The 17,961-nt window shown below is 32.5% G+C and overlaps 2 protein-coding genes across 4 annotated transcripts in view; one reads left to right on the top strand and one right to left on the bottom strand.

Moving 5' to 3' along the window:
- Window positions 1-17,961, top strand: part of LOC127701844 (uncharacterized) — a 347,060-nt gene that overhangs the window by 303,069 nt on the left and 26,030 nt on the right. The window lies entirely within an intron of this gene.
- LOC127701833 (uncharacterized) overlaps window positions 6,269-17,961 on the bottom strand; it is a 158,249-nt gene continuing 146,556 nt past the window's right edge. For all 3 annotated transcript variants that reach the window (XM_052205803.1, XM_052205801.1, XM_052205804.1), the window contains exons 6-8: window positions 17,863-17,923; window positions 17,342-17,510; window positions 6,269-9,097 (exon numbers count right to left, since the gene is read on the bottom strand). In XM_052205803.1, the coding sequence (XP_052061763.1) occupies window positions 9,051-9,097; window positions 17,342-17,510; window positions 17,863-17,923 (277 nt within the window). In that variant the 3' untranslated portion in view covers window positions 6,269-9,050. The remainder of the gene's footprint in view (window positions 9,098-17,341; window positions 17,511-17,862; window positions 17,924-17,961) is intronic.

Genomic DNA, 17,961 nt, shown 5'->3' with positions numbered 1-17,961 from the left:
TGCCATTAATCTCAAAATTATTTAAAGTTTACTGTCATTTATTTCTAAATATTTTAACTTTCAAGTATTCATGATTTAATCACAAAGTATAATACATAATGTTCAAGTATTACTGTATGCATATAAAAACTTCGGCAACAAAATATATAGTATATTTCCAAATAAAGGATACTGCAAAAAAATGAAATAAAAAATATGTGAAAATTACCATAAGAACTTCAATAATTGTCAGGGGCATTAGGGCATTAATTTACTTTTTGACTTTTTGCACAAAATTTTATTACATTTATATGTATTCATTTCATAGGCAACACAGGTAAAATGTATAGATAATTCTAGATAATAAGTAGAAAATTTACAATTTTAAAATGCAATCAAAATAGAAATTATGTTGATTATTCATATTTAAGGTTTTAAATCTATTTATTTTAATAAAGTTAGCCTAAAAAATGCTGTAAGCACTTAAGGCCGACATTTTAGTTAATCTTGAATATATACTCGTGAGAGATGCATTGTTTTTTTTTTTTAAAGAATATTTGATAGTGATCTCTTTATCAATGCAATACAATACTTTACTCTCTAAAAACCAATACAATCAAAGGTTAAGAGAATGACACTCAAAAACAATATACAAATAATACAACGTATGGTAGAGGTGATTTAACATTGGTGTAGTATGAGAGTATGAGATACAATATGAAAAAAAATGCCAAAAGACAAAAAGAAAAACATTGTAGTGTGCTCTATCAAATAAAGTAGATTATTATAGAAAGTTAAGACAAATATATGATAAAGTTTCTTTTATCAGAAAAACAATCGAAGGAAAACTCATCAGTCTTTACAACAAATTTATTTTTGGTGTTGATCGAAAAATATAGTTGGGTGACATTTAAAGGCAATGCAACACAAAGAATTGAAAACTGTAGGTAGGATAAATAAACTGTTACCACAGAGATATGTCTCACCTTTTTGTTATTTTGAAAGTAAAATGCAAATGTTGAGAAATTATGATAGCAATACTTTAACCTGTAAGTTATGCAACATATTCAAGACAATGAACCATAACTGAAGGTACACAGCCAAACAATCTCCATGGAAATTCTAATACTACTGCATACCAAATATCATTGACCTACCACTAGTGGTTCTCCATGAACTGACCTAATCTCAAACTAATACATGTAAACTAAACAAAAGTTTCTCAAAGTTGATAGACCATGACTGAGGGAGTGGGGCCAAATAATCTCCATGGAAATGAGATGTGCCAATGCTAATACAACTGCATACCAAAAATCACTGACCTACCACTAGTGGTTCTCCATAAACTGACCTATTCACAAACTAATACATGCAAACTAAGCAAAAGTTTCTCAAAGTCGATAGACCATGACTGAGGGGGCAGGGTCAAATAATCTCCATGGAAATGAGATATGTCAACGCTAATACAATTGCATACCAAATATCATTGACCTACCACTAGTGGTTCCCCATAAACTAACTTTATCACAAACTTAATACATTGTTGAAGCTTCCAACACCGGAAACAGCATACCTATGTCTCACTTTTTGACTCGGGGCCTCGGTGGCCGAGTGGTCTAAGTAGTTACTACTGTAATCACTAGCCAGTCAACACTGAGGTTGTGAGTTCGAACCCCGCTCGTGCGGGTGCACTCGACTCCAATCTTAATTGACTAGGATTGTCAGTTTTCCTATCGAAGGTCAGTGGTTTTCTCCGGGTACTCCGGCTTCCTCCACCAATAAAAACTGGCCGCCACGAAATAGCCCAAAAGCGGTGCTTAAAAGTGGCGTTAAAACACCAAAAATCAAAAATCAATCACTTTTTGACTCCGTCAAGGCAAGACAGAAACTGACAAACATTTATTTCGAGAGCCATTCTTAATGCAAAAAGATTTTGAGAAAATTTCCCTTAAAATACCTGTGTTTACCTGTAAAATGAATGTACACAAGTGTTATAAAAAGCTGTGTGTAATTGTAATGGAAATGCATGCAAATGTCTTGCTCCTTAATTCTTAGTGTAATGATTAAAGTTTAAAAATATTGGTTCAAAATAATTTTTTTTGAAATTTACAAATTTATATGAAATGATACAGGACACCTCAAATAAGAAATGACTTTTGTCCACATGCTGTTTACTATTCTATTAATATCTTTAATCAATGTATATTTTTATATTCAAATGTTACTAATATTTTATGACAATGCCAGGTAAATAAACAATAGATGTGTTGATAAGATATAACTTTCACAACTGCTTAATTCAGACAGATACATTCTAAAATTATACTTTTGATGTGAAAATTTTATGGCATTCATTCTTTTTCATATGAACATTCAACTTTTTAATACTTTGAAATTTTACGGCCCAAATTTATTTTTACATACCATTCTTAAAAGGTTTTTAAAAATATGAGCCAAGTTTTGATAACATGTCACCTAACTACAATTATATAATGTATTTTATGTGTAAGAAATAGCCTTACCATTAACAACCAATATATATCTTGAGTACAAAGAATTGCAACCATTGTAATCACACTTTATTTTCATTGGATATAATTTTCACAGCAAAAAGGGAAAGAAGATACAACAGGGCAAAAAAAAGTAAGAAGTTGAAGTACAGACAACATAAAAGGGTGGACAAAATAAAACTAGAGCCTGTTTCGCTCACCTTGGTCTATGTGCATATTAAACAAAGGACACAGATGGATTCATGACAAAATTGTGTTTTGGTGATGGTGATGTGTTTGTAGATCTTACTTTACTGAACATTCTTGCTGCTTACAATTATCTCTATCTATAATGAACTTGGCCCAGTAGTTACAGTGGAAAATATTTTGTAAAAATTTACAAAAATTTACAAAATTTATGAAAATTGTAAACTAGAGGCTCTCAAGAGCCTGTGTCGCTCACCTGTATTTACTGATGCTTTGGAAATCATGTAAAATAAGGTTAAAATCATAATTAATAGTATTAGATATTAGATATTATAATGATATCTAAGATAATAACAAAAAACTGCAAAATTTTTGTAAAATTACTAACTCAGGGGCAGCAACCCAACAACAGTTTGTCAGATTCGTCTGAAAATTTCAGGGCAGATAAATCTAAATCTGATGAACATATTTGCTACCTGTCAGATTTGCTCTAAATGCTTTAGTTTCAGAGATATAAACCAAAAACTGCATTTTACCCCTATGTTCTATTTTTAACCAAGTCGGCCATGATGGTTGGAAGGCGGGGTCATCGGAAATTTTTTTAAACTAGATACCCTTATAATGATTATGGCCAAGTATAGTTAAATTTGTCTCAGTAGTTTCAGAGAAGAAGATTTTTGTAAAAGATTTCAAAAATTTACAAAAAATTGTTAAAAATTGACTATTAAGGGCAATAACTCCTAAAGGGGTCGACTGACAATTTTGGTCATCATGTCTTATTTGTAGATCTTACTTTGCTGAACATTATTGCTGTTTACAGTTTATCTCTATCTATAATTATATTCAAGATAATCAAGATAATAACCAATAAAATGCTCCGCAGGGCGCAGCTTGATACGACTGCAGAGGTCGAACCCTGAACAGTTGGGGCAAGTAGGGACACAACATTCAAGCTTGATACAGCTCTGAATTTGGATTGTGATTAAATATTTGACACAGCATAGGTTTCTGACACAGAATGAATGTGGTCTAAGAACTTAAAAATTTTGAATTGGACATTCACCTATTATGGTCCAATATCCAAAATCTAAATACATGGTTAGATTCAGCATATCAAAGAACCCCAAGAATTCAATTTTTGATGAAATCAAACAAAGTTTAATTTTGGACCCTTTTGACCTCAATGTGGACAAAGTTGATAACGGGGCCCAAAAATCAAAAATCTAAATACATGGTTAGATTCAGCATATCAAAGAACCCCAAATATTCAATTTTTGTTGAAATCAAACAAAGTTTAATTTTGGACCCCGATTTGGACCAACTTGAAAACTGGGCCCATAATCAAAAATCTAAATACATGTTTAGATTCAGCATATCAAAGAACCCCAAAATTCAATTTTTGTTAAAATCAAACTAAGTTTAATTTTGGACCCTTTGGACCTTAATGTAGACCAATTTGAAAACGGAACCAAAAATTAAGAATCTAAATACACGGTTAGATTCAGCATATCAAAGAACCCCAATAATCCAATTTTTGATGAAATCAAACAAAGTTAAATTTTGGACCCTTTGGACTTCAATGTGGACCAATTTAAAAACGGGGCCAAAAATGCAAAAACTTAATACACGGTTAGATTTAGCATATTAAAGAACCCCAAGAATTCAAGAATAAAACCATATTGAAATTGATCAAGAAATAAGCAATTTATACGAAGTATCTTCTTTTGCACAATACTGTGCAATTGAATATTTCTTGCTATTGCGCAATACTGCACAATTGACAATTTCTTGCTATTGGGCAATATTGTGCTATTGGATATTTCTTGCTATTGCGCAATACTGTGCAATTGAAGATTTCTTGCTATTGCGCAATACTGTGCAATTGAAGATTTCTTGCTATTGTGCAATACTGTGCAATTGAAAATTTCTTGCTATTGCACAATACTTATTATATAATAATTTACACATCCTGTTTGGTGTGTATCTCCTAACATATCATTATTATTTGCTTTTAAATATAAATCAGAAATAACCAACTTAAAATGGAATATTTTAAAAGAAAAAAAAAAGGAAAAAAAGAAAAAGAAAGAATTCCCCCCCCCCAAATTTTTTGAACCCCCTTATGATTCATCACCCCTAAACTCAATCCCAGCCTTCCCTTTGTGGTATGGTACCTTGCAGTACAATTTCAGAGAGATCCATACACTTGAACACAAGTTATTGTCTGGAAACTATAAAAATGCTTATTTTTGGCCCCTTTTTGGCCCCCAATTCCTAAACGTTTCGGGCAATTACCCCCAAACTCAATTCCAGCTTTCCCTTTGTGATATGGAACCTTGTAGTACAATTTCAGAAATATCCAAACATTACACACAAGTTATTGTCATGAAACTAGAAAAATGCTTCTTTTTTGCCCCTTTTTTGGCCCCTAATTCCTAAAATGTTGAGGCAATTACCCCCAAAATCAATTACAGCCTTCCCTTTGTGATATGGAACCTTGTGGTACAATGTCAGAGAGATCCATACACTTACACACAAGTTATTGTCTGGAAGTTACAAAAATGCTTATTTTTGGCCCCTAATTCCTTAACTGTTGGTACCATAATAACCCCCAAAATCAATCCCAACCTTCCTTTCGTGGTATTGAACCTTATGGTAAAATTTCATGGAGATCCATTCACTTAAACTAAAGTTAGAGTGCGAAAACCAATGTGTCTTCGGACGACGACGACAACGACGACGACGACGACGCCAACGTCATACCAATATACGACCAAAAAATTTTTAATTTCTGCGGTCGTATAAAAAACTGCAAAATTTCCTTAAAATTACCAATTCAGGGGCAGCAACCCAACAACAGGTTGTCAGATTTGTCTGAAAATTTCAGGGCAGATAGATCTTGACCTGATAATCAGTTTTACCCTCTGTCAGATTTACTCTAAATGCTTTGGTTTCAGAGATATAAGCCAAAATCTACATTTTACCCTTATGTTCTATTTTTAGCCATGGTGGCCATTTTGGTTGGTTGGCGGGGTCATTGGACACATTTTTTAAACTAGATACCCTAATGATGATTGTGGCCAAGTTTGGTTAAATTTGGGCCAGTGGTTTCAGAGGAGAAGATTTTTGTAAAAAGCTAACGACGACGACGGACGCCAAGTGATGAGAAAAGCTCACTTGGCCCTTCGGACCAGGTGAGCTAAAAAATTGACTATAAAGGGCAATGACTCCTTAAGGGGTCAATTGACAATTTTGGTCATGTTGACTTATTTGTAGATCTTATTTTGCTGTACATTATTGCTGTTTACAGTTTATCTCTATCTATAATAATATTCAAGATAATAACCAAAAGCTGCAAAATTTTCTTAAAATTACTAATTCAGGGGCAGCAACCCAACAACGTGTTGCCTGATTGGTCTGAAAATTTCAGGGCAGATAGATCTTGACCTAATGAACAATTTTATCCTTGTAAGATTTGCTCTAAATGCTTTGGTTTCAGAGATATATGCCAAAAACTGCATTTTACCCTATGTACTATTTTTTAGCCATGTAGGCCATTTTGGTTAGCGGGCAGGGTCATCGAACAACTTTTTTTAAACTAGATACCCTAATGATGATTGTGGACAAGTTTGGTTAAATTTGTCTTAGTAGTTTCAGAGGAGAAGATTTTTGTGAAAGATTACAAAAATTTACGAAAAATGGTTAAAAATTGACTATAAAGGGCAATAACTCCTTAAGGGGTCAACTGACCATTTTGGTCAAGTTGACTTATTTGTAGATCTTTCTTTACTGAACATTATTGCTGTTTACAGTTTATCTCTATCTAGAATAATATTCAAGATAATAACCAAAAACTGCAAAATTTCCTTAAAATTACCAATTCAGGGCAGCAACCCATAAACGAGTTGTCTGATTCATCTGAAAATTTCAGGGCAGATAGATCTTGACCTGATAAACAATTTTACCCCATATCAGATTTGCTCTAAATGCTTTGGTTTCAGAGATATAAGCCAAAATCTACATTTTACCCCTATGTTCTATTTTTAGCCATGGCGGCCATCTTGGTTGGTTGGCCAGGTCACCGGACATATTTTTGAAACTAGATACCCCAATGATGATTGTGGTTAAGTTTGGTCAAATTTGGCCCAGTAGTTTCAGAAGAGAAGATTTTTGTAAAAGTTTACGGACGACGGACGCAGGACGCAGGACGCCAAGTGATGAGAAAAGCTCACTTGGCCCTTTGGGCCAGGTGAGCTAAAAAGATTCACAACATTCCTTTAAATACTATACAGAAAACTAAACATTGAGAAACAAATAAATAGCCATCGCAAATGACCTCAGGTGATGTGGAAGGGTTGAAAATTTGGTTTTGTTAAATAAAATATCATGAAGTAGAAATAAACAATTACACCATGGAATACTAAGATATTTGTGAAAACACTATCTCAAAACTGTTGGTTTGTGTACCATAATCTCATCTGCAACTTTATTTTTTGCATAAATCTTTAAAAGTGAATATTCAAATGTCTATGGAAAAAATTGAATTGTAAACCCCTCACAAAATAGGACTTGAAGACTTTCAAACTGATGTACACTGAAGATAACTATCACTATTTGTGACGTGTAAAATCATGGAGATCAAGATTTTCATACCATTTACATTCAATCAATACATAATGTCCATTTTAGCAATATTGGCCAGTATTTCATATTGAATTTGGTTGACCACAATAAAAAAAAAAAACATCTGATAAAATATTAACATGCCATATTAACAAGAATAAACTTTGAATCAGTCAATGCCATTTCAGTTTTACACAAAACAATATTTCTTGTAATGTTAAAAGTCATTTCAAAATCAATCTACTTTAAGAAGTCACATGAGATACAGATTGTAGTCAAAATCTCTGACAACAAACAGATTCTATATAGAAATATATATTGGATTATTTCACTTTGACATTAAAAAAAAACCTTGTCTTTGCAGAAATATTTTTTATCAATTCAAAAATTTGCTTGATGTTAAAATGACATCCATTGAATATATTCTAAAAGTTATCAAAGACTGCATCTGATGAAAAGTACAGTAATGTGAAACAATTTATAAAAAAGAGAATTTAGAAAAAACATGATTTGTATAAAATTAAAAATCAAAGAGGAAGCAAAGGAAACATAAGATGGGGGTCTGGATGTTCACAGAAAAGAGAATATTGAGCAAAAGGCGCAGAATAAAGGGCAAAAAAAAAATTAAGTATAGAAAATAATGGGATGTTAAATATAAAGAATAGAGAACAGAGAAAAAAAAAGAATTGAAGGACCCCCAAATCCAGACCCACTAAGATGTCATTAAGGATTTGTAATGTTAGGTTGTTGTCTCAATGATATATATTCAACATCTCCTTTCATTCATATATATATATATATATATATATATAAAGTGCCTAGAAAATCAACCTAAAGATGCTAGAGTAGATCTGTTTCTTTACTTCCTCCCCGAGTGGGGCTGGAACCTGTATATATATATATATATATATATATATATATATTTGTTTTAAATGTCCATGTTTTAATTAAAGAAAAAGAAAAAAATAATAAAAGAAAACATTGATACATGTACTTGAAAAACCGTTCAAAATATCATACAATGAAACAAACAAAAAATGACAATAACTTCACAAGTAATTAACAACATCACAACTAAACAAATATAAATCAACAAGATCCACATGGTAAACAACAAAACTAACACGAATATGGAAATGGAATTCAATTCGGTCTCATTTTTTCTAAGTAATTTGGCAGTTAATTAAAAAGCACATGTTTCAATAATTAATCTCAAACACAGGTATGTGTTAATTGTAAAGATGACTAGTTTTTCTGTTGATGAAAAAAAGACATTTGGATTTTTGGTAAAATTCTCCAATTTATTAACCTATTCAAATACTGATATGTTACAAACAAAATATTTTAAGAAGATATCATTGACACAGATGATTTTGTCATAAAAAATAAAAGTGAAAATAGCTATAACAGAAGCAAATTATGTGTATAATAAAGAAATTATTACGGCCAATTCGACATATACATACTGCTTAAAATGTGAATGGAATCATCTATTAATAGAATAAAATTTTAGTGCTACTAACATTTTTAAAATACTGCAATGGGTCACCAAAATTCAGCTTCTTTTACCAAATGTAAAAATTATTGATGGATTTATACTTTATTGTAAATATCATATGAATAACAGAAATTCAAAAAAGTGGTTTGATACAATTCAGAAAATGAAAATTATAGACTACAATAGCATTCCTGTGTTGAAATAATCTGTGACCCTTAGAAATCCATTACAAACTGGTACCCTGTATACTGTTTTTACTGTAAATGTCCAAAGCCAGGTATATTCTGTACATTCTGTAGTCCTAATAAAATATTTTTTTTTTATCAAAACAATAATTATGGAATATATGTATTAAATAGAGAATACTACATGACTATTTCAATATCACATCCATATCAACAGGAGACACAAATATAATCTCAAGAGCTCTGCTTTAGGGATTATATTGGTTAAAGGTTGATTGATACGGTATGTGATATTGAAAAGGCCATATCATATACACTTTATTATATAACTCAAGTTGATGTTTTTTTTTTACGTGACATGGCTTAATATAGATAAGGGGCTTGATAAAGCCTTTGCAACTAATTTAAAAAAATTTTGGTACTAATTCAAAATGGAAACTTTACCTTTCAAATAGATAGATGGCATTTGAAATAAAAGAAAGAAAATGTCAAATGGTTGCCAATGAGAAAAGAATTCACCAGTGAACAAAGTACATGGATGTAAGCAACTATAGATTAATGTACAGCCCTCAATAATGAGCAAAACCCATACTGTATAATAAGCTATAAGCCCAGACATGACCTGGGACTAGTATATTAGTCCCAGACATGACCAAGTTTGAAACAATCCAAACGAAAAAAAAAACAATGGCTTGATTTATAGTATAACAATAACTAGAGGCTCTAAAGAGCCTGTGTCGCTCACCTTGGTCTATGTGCATATTAAGCAAAGGACACAGATGGATTCATGACAAAATTGTGTTTTGGTGATGGTGATGTGTTTGTAGATCTTACTTTACTGAACATTCTTGTTGCTTACAATTATCTCTATCTATAATGAACTTGGCCCAGTAGTTACAGTGGAAAATATTTTGTAAAAATTTACAAAAATTTACAAAATTTATGAAAATTGTAAAAAATTGACTTTAAAAGGCAATAACTCCTTAAGGGGTCAATTGACAATTTTGGTCATGTTTACTTATTTGTAGATCTTACTTTGCTGTACATTATTGCTGTTTACAGTTTATCTCTATCTATAATAATATTCAAGATAATAACCAAAAGCTGCAAAATTTTCTTAAAATTACCAATTCAGGGGCAGCAACCCAACAACGTGTTGCCTGATTGGTCTGAAAATTTCAGGGCAGATAGATCTTGACCTAATGAACACAATTTTATCCCGTCAGATTTGCTCTAAATGCTTTGGTTTTAGATAAATGAGCCAAAAACTGCATTTTACCCTATGTACTATTTTTTAGCCATGTCGGCCATCTTGGTTCACAGGCGGGGTCATCGGACACATTTTTTTAACTAGATACCCTAATGATGATTGTGGACAAGTTTGGTTAAATTTGTCTTAGTGGTTTTAGAGGAGAAGATTTTTGTAAAAGATTACAAAAATTTAAGAAAAATGGTTAAAAATTGAATATAAAGGGCAAAAACTCCTTTAGGGGTCAACTGACCATTTTGGTCATGTTTGACTTATTTGTAGATCTTACTTTGCTGAACATTTTTGCTGTTTACAGTTTATCTCTATCTATAATAATATTCAAGATAATAAACAAAAATGGCAAAATTTCCTTAAAATAACCAATTCAGGGGCAGCAACCCAACAACGAGTTGTCCGATTCATCTGAAAATTTCAGGGCAGATAGATCTTGAACTGATTAACAATTTTACCATGTCAGATTTGCTCTAAATGCTTTAGTTTCAGAGATATAAGCCAAAATCTACATTTTACCCCTATGTTCTATTTTTAGCCATGGCGGCCATCTTGGTTGGTTGGCCGGTTCACCGGACAAATTTTTTAAACTAGATACCCCATTGATGATTGTGGCCAAGTTTGGTTTAATTTGGCCAAGTAGTTTCAGAGGAGAAGATTTTTGTAAAAGTTAACGACGACGGATGACGACAGACGACGGACGCCAAGTGATGAGAAAAGCTCACTTGGCCCTTTGGGCCAGGTGAGCTAAAAACAAATACATGTATGACCAGCAGCAACCAACAACAACCACTGAATAACAGACTCCAGACCTTTGAAATACCCAAAGAGTATATAGGTGGAGGTGTAAACATGAATGTGTGCGCTCAACCCTACTAACCTTCTTGGACAGTCCAGTGTTCTCCCCAGGCCCTTAAAGGACCACAACCCGCGATGTATAATTTTTTAGCGTGGTTCTATCGGTCTTAATGCAATGTATAATTTTTGTCTGTGGTGCGAAAATTTACAGTTAAAAAATTTTAAATCAGTAATGTTTTAAACGACTAGTTAAATCATTTCCGTGCGGTATAAAATTCCAGGTGAAATTTGACCAGTTCAAACCAGATTGTTTACACCATGTGATAGATTTACCTTATGAGGTTAACCTTGTTGATTGGATTTAATCGATGTAATTAACACTTGTAACATGATTCTTTTGTGTTTTAATTAAGAAATCATAACTTTATGATCACAGATAACTATTTTATGGCTTCACTCACCACCTAAGTGCTGACCTGTGATAAGTTGGCAAATACTTTGTACACAAACAGTGTCGATAGTTGTACACACGCCGTACATTTTTTGTACATGTTAAATTGTTGGCTCATTACAGATAATTGACAATTATATTATACATTTCTCAATTCTTTATGAAGCACGTAGAACAAGCTTTCCTTGCCAGAGATATACGATTATCAAAATTCCCGATGTCCATTCTACATTAATCTATGGCCAAAATTATCTTTAACAAGCATTCTGTGAGTATTGCCTGGCAATACCTTATCCCCTACCAGTTAAAAATTCATTGTACTGGAACAAAATGCTAACTTAATCTATAACTAGTCATGGTGTAAACTATATAACAAATATCAAGTCAATATCTTCAAGCATGACGAAAAAAAATGTGGAAAATTGATTATTTGAGTGAATTTTCTAAATCCAAGAACCATAACTCTGCACAAAATCATTAGACCGGACCAAATTTAAACTTGATCTGTAACTTGTCATGATAAAACTATATACCAATCATCAAATCAATATCTTCAAGCATGACAAAAAAAAAGCAGAAAACTGATTATTTGAGTGAATTTTATTAGTCCAAGAACCATAATTCTGCACAAAATCGTTAGACCGGACCAAAATTCAAACTTGATCTGTAACTTGTCATGATTAAACTATATACCAATCATCAAATCAATATCTTCAAGCATGACAAAAAAAAGTGCGGAAAACTGATTATTTGAGTGAATTTTCTAAGTTCAAGGACCATAACTCTGCACAAAATCGTCAGACCAGAACAAAATCAAACTTGATCTGTAGCTTGTCATGATAAAAAAATACACCAAATATCAAATCAATATCTTCAAGCACGAAGAAAAAAAGTGTGGAGAACTTATTTGCAAGACTGACGGATGGACAGACAGACAAACAGACAGACAGACGGACGGAGTGCAAACCTAAAGTCCCCTTCGACTTAGTCAGTAGGGGACTAATTATGACATAGTTATTGCATGATAGTCATGTTTCAAACTTTAGTACAAGTTATTTAAAGGGGACGGACATCTGTACATATCACATGACCCAGTTAATTCAAGCAGAAAATTCAAGTTTATTTACAATTAATTGCTATCTATTTTATAAATCAAATGCATGACTGTACCTTCAAACTGGATATCTATATCCAAAATTAATGAATAAAAGAAGTAATTTTGCAAACATTATCCATAAGCACATGTTAAAATCTATTTATATCTACTTCCTGTCATTTAGGCGGGAAAGTAGGGAGAATTTGTTGTTGAAATAGAATATGGTTACTTATAGATCTTCTAGACATAAGATAAGTAGATTTAGAAATTCTTTTTAAATGGATCATGCCAAATAAAGATTTAGATTTTAGTGCAGAAATTGGTCTGTATCTATGTTTGATTATCACCTAAGACAAGAAAGGTTAATATTAACATGAAATTTATTTTTATTGCAAAATGTTTTAAAGTTTATGAAAATATCTTTTTATTAAAATTTAAGATAAAAACTGGTTCAAATAATAAAACAATATTTGTTCTTGTTAATTTTATATCTCTTTATGACAGGAATCCTTTTATATACAACAACTTTCTATGTAGAAACTAGAAAGTTTTTTTAAATTGAACATTTTTGTTCTCATTGAATGATATTTTTTTTTTATTGATCATGGATTTTATAAAAGATTTAATTACTATAATTATTAGATGAATATTTTGTAATGAATCAGGTTTTATTAGTTTTAAAAGATATCAAAGTTATACAAACTGTTTATTGATTTACTTCTTTTTTACCAATAATTTTCTGACTCAATGTCTACATAAAACAGTACCACAGTATTAAAACAAAACTAAAGACATAAAAACTACAGTAACTAGAAATATAGCTAAGCGACGCAATGCGACACGACTAATTGTACGAATCATGTCACCGAGCTGTCCATACGCGTTACCCTGGTGCTTTCCAAAAATCCTGGGGAGAACACTGCAGTCATGTAACAGCACAGCATAAGAACAAACTTTAATAAAATGCTCTGCAGGGCGCAGCTTGATACGACCGCAGAGGTCGAACCCTGAACAGTTGGGGGAAGTATGGACACAACATTCAAGCTTGATACAGCTTTGGATTTGGATTGTGATTAAATATTTGACACAGCATAGGTTTCTAACACAGATTAAATGTGGTCTAAGAACTTAAAAATTTTAAATTGGACATTCACCTATTATGGTCCAATATCCAAAATCTAAATACATGGTTAGATTCAGCATATCAAAGAACCCCAAGAATTCAATTTTTGATGAAATCAAACAAAGTTTAATTTTGGACCCTTTTGACCTCAATGTGGACAAAGTTAATAACGGGGCCCAAAAATCAAAAATCTAAATACATGGTTAGATTCAGCATATCAAAGAACCCCATATATTCAATTTTTGTTGAAATCAAACAAAGTTTAATTTTGGACCCCGATTTGGACCAACTTGAAAACTGGGCCCATAATCAAAAATCTAAATACATGTTTAGATTCAGCATATCAAAGAACCCTAAGAATTCAATTTTTGTTAAAATCAAACTAAGTTAAATTTTGGACCCTTTGGACCTTAATGTAGACCAATTTGAAAACGGAACCAAAAATTAAGAATCTAAATGCACGGTTAGATTCAGCATATCAAAGAACCCCAAGAATTCAATTTTTGATGAAATCAAACAAAGTTTAATTTTGGACCCTTTTGACCTCAATGTGGACAAAGTTGATAACGGGGCCCAAAAATCAAAAATCTAAATACATGGTTAGATTCAGCATATCAAAGAACCCCATATATTCAATTTTTGTTGAAATCAAAAAAAGTTTAATTTTGGACCCTTTGGACCTCAATGTGGACCAATTTAAAAAGGGGGCCCAAAATCCAAAAACTAAATACACGGTTAGATTCAGCATATTAAAGAACCCCATGAAATCAAGAATAAAACCCCATTGAAATTGGTCAAGAAATAAGCAATTTATAGGAAGTATCTTCTTTTGCACAATCCTGTGCTATTAAATATTTCTTGCTATTGCGCAATACTGTACAATTGACAATTTCTTGCTATTGCGCAATATTGTGCTATTGGATATTTCTTGCTATTGCGCAATACTGTGCAATTGAAGATTTCTTGCTATTGCGCAATACTGTGCAATTGAAGATTTCTTGCTATTGTGCAATACTGTGCAATTGAAAATTTCTTGCTATTGCACAATACTTATTATATAATAATTTACACATCCTGTTTGGTGTGTATCTCCTACCATATCATTATTATTTGATTTTAAATATAAATCAGAAATAACCAACTTAAAATGGAAAATTTTAAAAGAAACAAAAAAGGAAAAAAAGAAAAAAAATGAAAAAAAAATAAATCCCCCCCCAAAATTTTTTGAACCCCCATTATGATTCATCACCCCCAAACTCAATCCCAGCCTTCCCTTTGTGGTATGGTACCTTGCAGTACAATTTCAGAGAGATCCATACACTTGAACACAAGTTATTGTCTGGAAACTAGAAAAAAATGTGTTTTTTGGCCCCAAATTCCTAAACGTTTAGGGCAATTACCCCCAAACTCAAACCCAGCTTTCCCTTTGTGATATGGAACCTTGTAGTACAATTTCAGAAAGATCCATACACTTACACACAAGTTATTGTCATGAAACTAGAAACATGCTTGTTTTTTGCCCCTTTTTTGGCCCCTAATTCCTAAAATTTGGAGGCAATTACCCCCAAAATCAATCCCAGCATTCCTTTAGTGATATGGAACCTTGTGGTACAATGTCAGAGAGATCCATACACTAACACACAAGTTATGTCTGGAAGTTACAAAAGTGCTTATTTTTGGCCCCTTTTTGGCCCCTAATTCCTTTACTGTTATTACCATAACCCCCAAAATCAATCCCAACCTTCCTTTTGTGGTATTGAACCTTGTGGTAAAATTTCATAAAGATCCATTCACTTAAACTAAAGTTAGAGTGCGAAAACCAATGTGTCTTCGGACGACGCTGGACGACGACGACGACGCTGGACGACGATGACGCCGGACGACGACGACGCCAACGTCATACCAATATACGACCACAAAAATTTTTTTGCGGTCGTATAAAAATCAGTTGGAAAGAGCATCAGATTAGCATGAAACATAAAAAATAAATTGATTCGCCAAGCGCAGCTAGATACGACCGTAGAGGTCCAACCCTGAGTTGGGGCAAAAATGGACACAATATTCGCGCTTGATACAGGTCTTAATTTGGATTATAATTCAATATTAGACACATAATAGGTTTCTGACACAGAATAACTGTAGTCAAAGAACTAAGAATTGGTTATATGATTTGAATTTATATTCAATTTTTTTGCTTTTGTGCAATACACTATGCTATTGCAAATTGACCCCCCCCCCCCCCTACCAAAAAAAAAAAAAAAAAAAAATTACCCCCCCCCCCCTTTTTTTTTTGCTTTTGTGCAATACACTATGCTATAGCGAATTGACCTCCCCTCAATCATCCTGAATATGCATGAAATATTTGCCACTGGACATTAAGCAACCAACAATCAATCAATCCCCCCCCTTTTTTTGGATTTGTGCAATACACTATGCTGTTGCGAATTGACCTCCCCCCAAAAAAATTTTCATTTTGATTTCTGAAATCTTGAGAAAAAATTGTCCCCACCACCATTTTTTTTTACCCCCCCCCCAATTTTTTTTTAACCTCCCCCCCCTTTTTCAAAAAAAAATTCTTTTCCTCAAGATATGGTCATAATCTCAATTCAAAATTTCCAATGGAGTTTGCAACCATAATAACCCATTTACATACATCATAAAAGTCTTAAAATAGAAAATGACATGCATAACCACGGCTAAAATTAATATACCTTAATCAACATTTTTAAAATTATCAAAATAGTACCTTCTAAAAATAAATTGACAGCTTATCACCTCAAGAAAATACAACATTTCTTTATACATAATTTAAAAGCAGTGTAAGGGAGGTAATTCAAACACAACATTTTACTTAAGTAATTGTCCATTAACCAGTACACCCTTGTTTTTTTCTCACTTTTCTAAACGGTTTCAGCCATAACACTCCAAAGCCAATCCTAACCATCCCTATGTGGTATGGAAACTTGTGGTATAATTTCAGAGAGATCCATACACCGTTCCACAAGTTATTGTCTGGAAACTAGAAAAATGCTTATTTGGGCCCCTTTTTTGCCCCTCATTCCTAAACTGTTGGGACCATAACCCCCAAAATCAATCCAAACCTTCCTTTTGTGGTTATAAACCTTGTGTTTAAATTTCATAGATTTCTATTGACTAATACTAAAGTTATTGTCCAGAAACCAAATGTGTTAGGATGACGTGTACGACGACGACTTGATACCAATATACGACCGCAAAATTTTTTGCGGTCGTATAAAAACTTACAAAAAGCAAAAGACATAAAGTATCCATCTAAGAGTACTCACAGTTACTGAAAGCTAGTTCAAAGCTAATTACTGTTAATAAATAAATCATGTTTGTCCCAGACTAAATCATCAATCAGTACACATCTAATGGATACAATGTAAGAAATCATAAACAGTCTGAGAATAGTATGACCTTATGCAATGCCAAAATATAACTACACTGTATCAACAGGATGTATGACCGTTAGTGTTCCTGACTGTATAGCAAAACGTGTTTAGTTATGTTTAAAAATATTTAAAACAAAATAAGTCTTAGTACCGACAAGACAATATTCAAAGATCTTACTACAGACTAAGTTCATTAAGGATTATTAAGTAGGTCATACCTGATGCAGAAGGCCACATGTTTCTATTGGCAAGGGGGTCACTCCACTGCATAGATAATGGCCGATGTGACTGGTTTCTTCCTTGGTCACATGGTGTTACAGCTGAAGTTTGATTGGATGATGGCCAAGACGGCTTCTGAGACCATGATACTGATGATAAGTTGTCCTTCTAAAATAACATGTAAGATAAATTTAAGTTAATTTTGAACTTCAAGAACACATTCTTAAATGAGACATGAGTTATAGTGCTTTTTAAAAGTTTTTTTTACTATTTATTTTCATTACTTTTTACAGAAAGCTACCGGTAGTTAATTCTCATAATCCTAACTATAAAAGAAATTTTAGAAAAGATATATTTCCGCCATCTAACACTAATTAACAATTCAAGAATCTCAAAAGTGGGTTTGAGATTTTACAAATGGAGAAAGTATTTTACTCTAAGCATATATGTGATAACAATCAGTTCACTGAACAGTAAATTATAGTTGAAAACCAAAATAATCATAAAATTTATAACATACAAGATTTTGTTCATCTGCATTCTTTGCTTGTTTGTCTGTTTCTTCATCACTACTTCCATTCCTGTTATTGTATTTTACAACAAAATTACTTCCTACCAT

This window comes from Mytilus californianus, unplaced genomic scaffold, assembly GCF_021869535.1.
Source record: "Mytilus californianus isolate M0D057914Y unplaced genomic scaffold, xbMytCali1.0.p SCAF_5, whole genome shotgun sequence".
In the NCBI taxonomy this organism is placed as follows: domain Eukaryota; kingdom Metazoa; phylum Mollusca; class Bivalvia; order Mytilida; family Mytilidae; genus Mytilus; species Mytilus californianus.
Note: the sequence above shows the minus strand (reverse complement) of the source record. Positions and strands in the feature narration are given on the sequence as shown.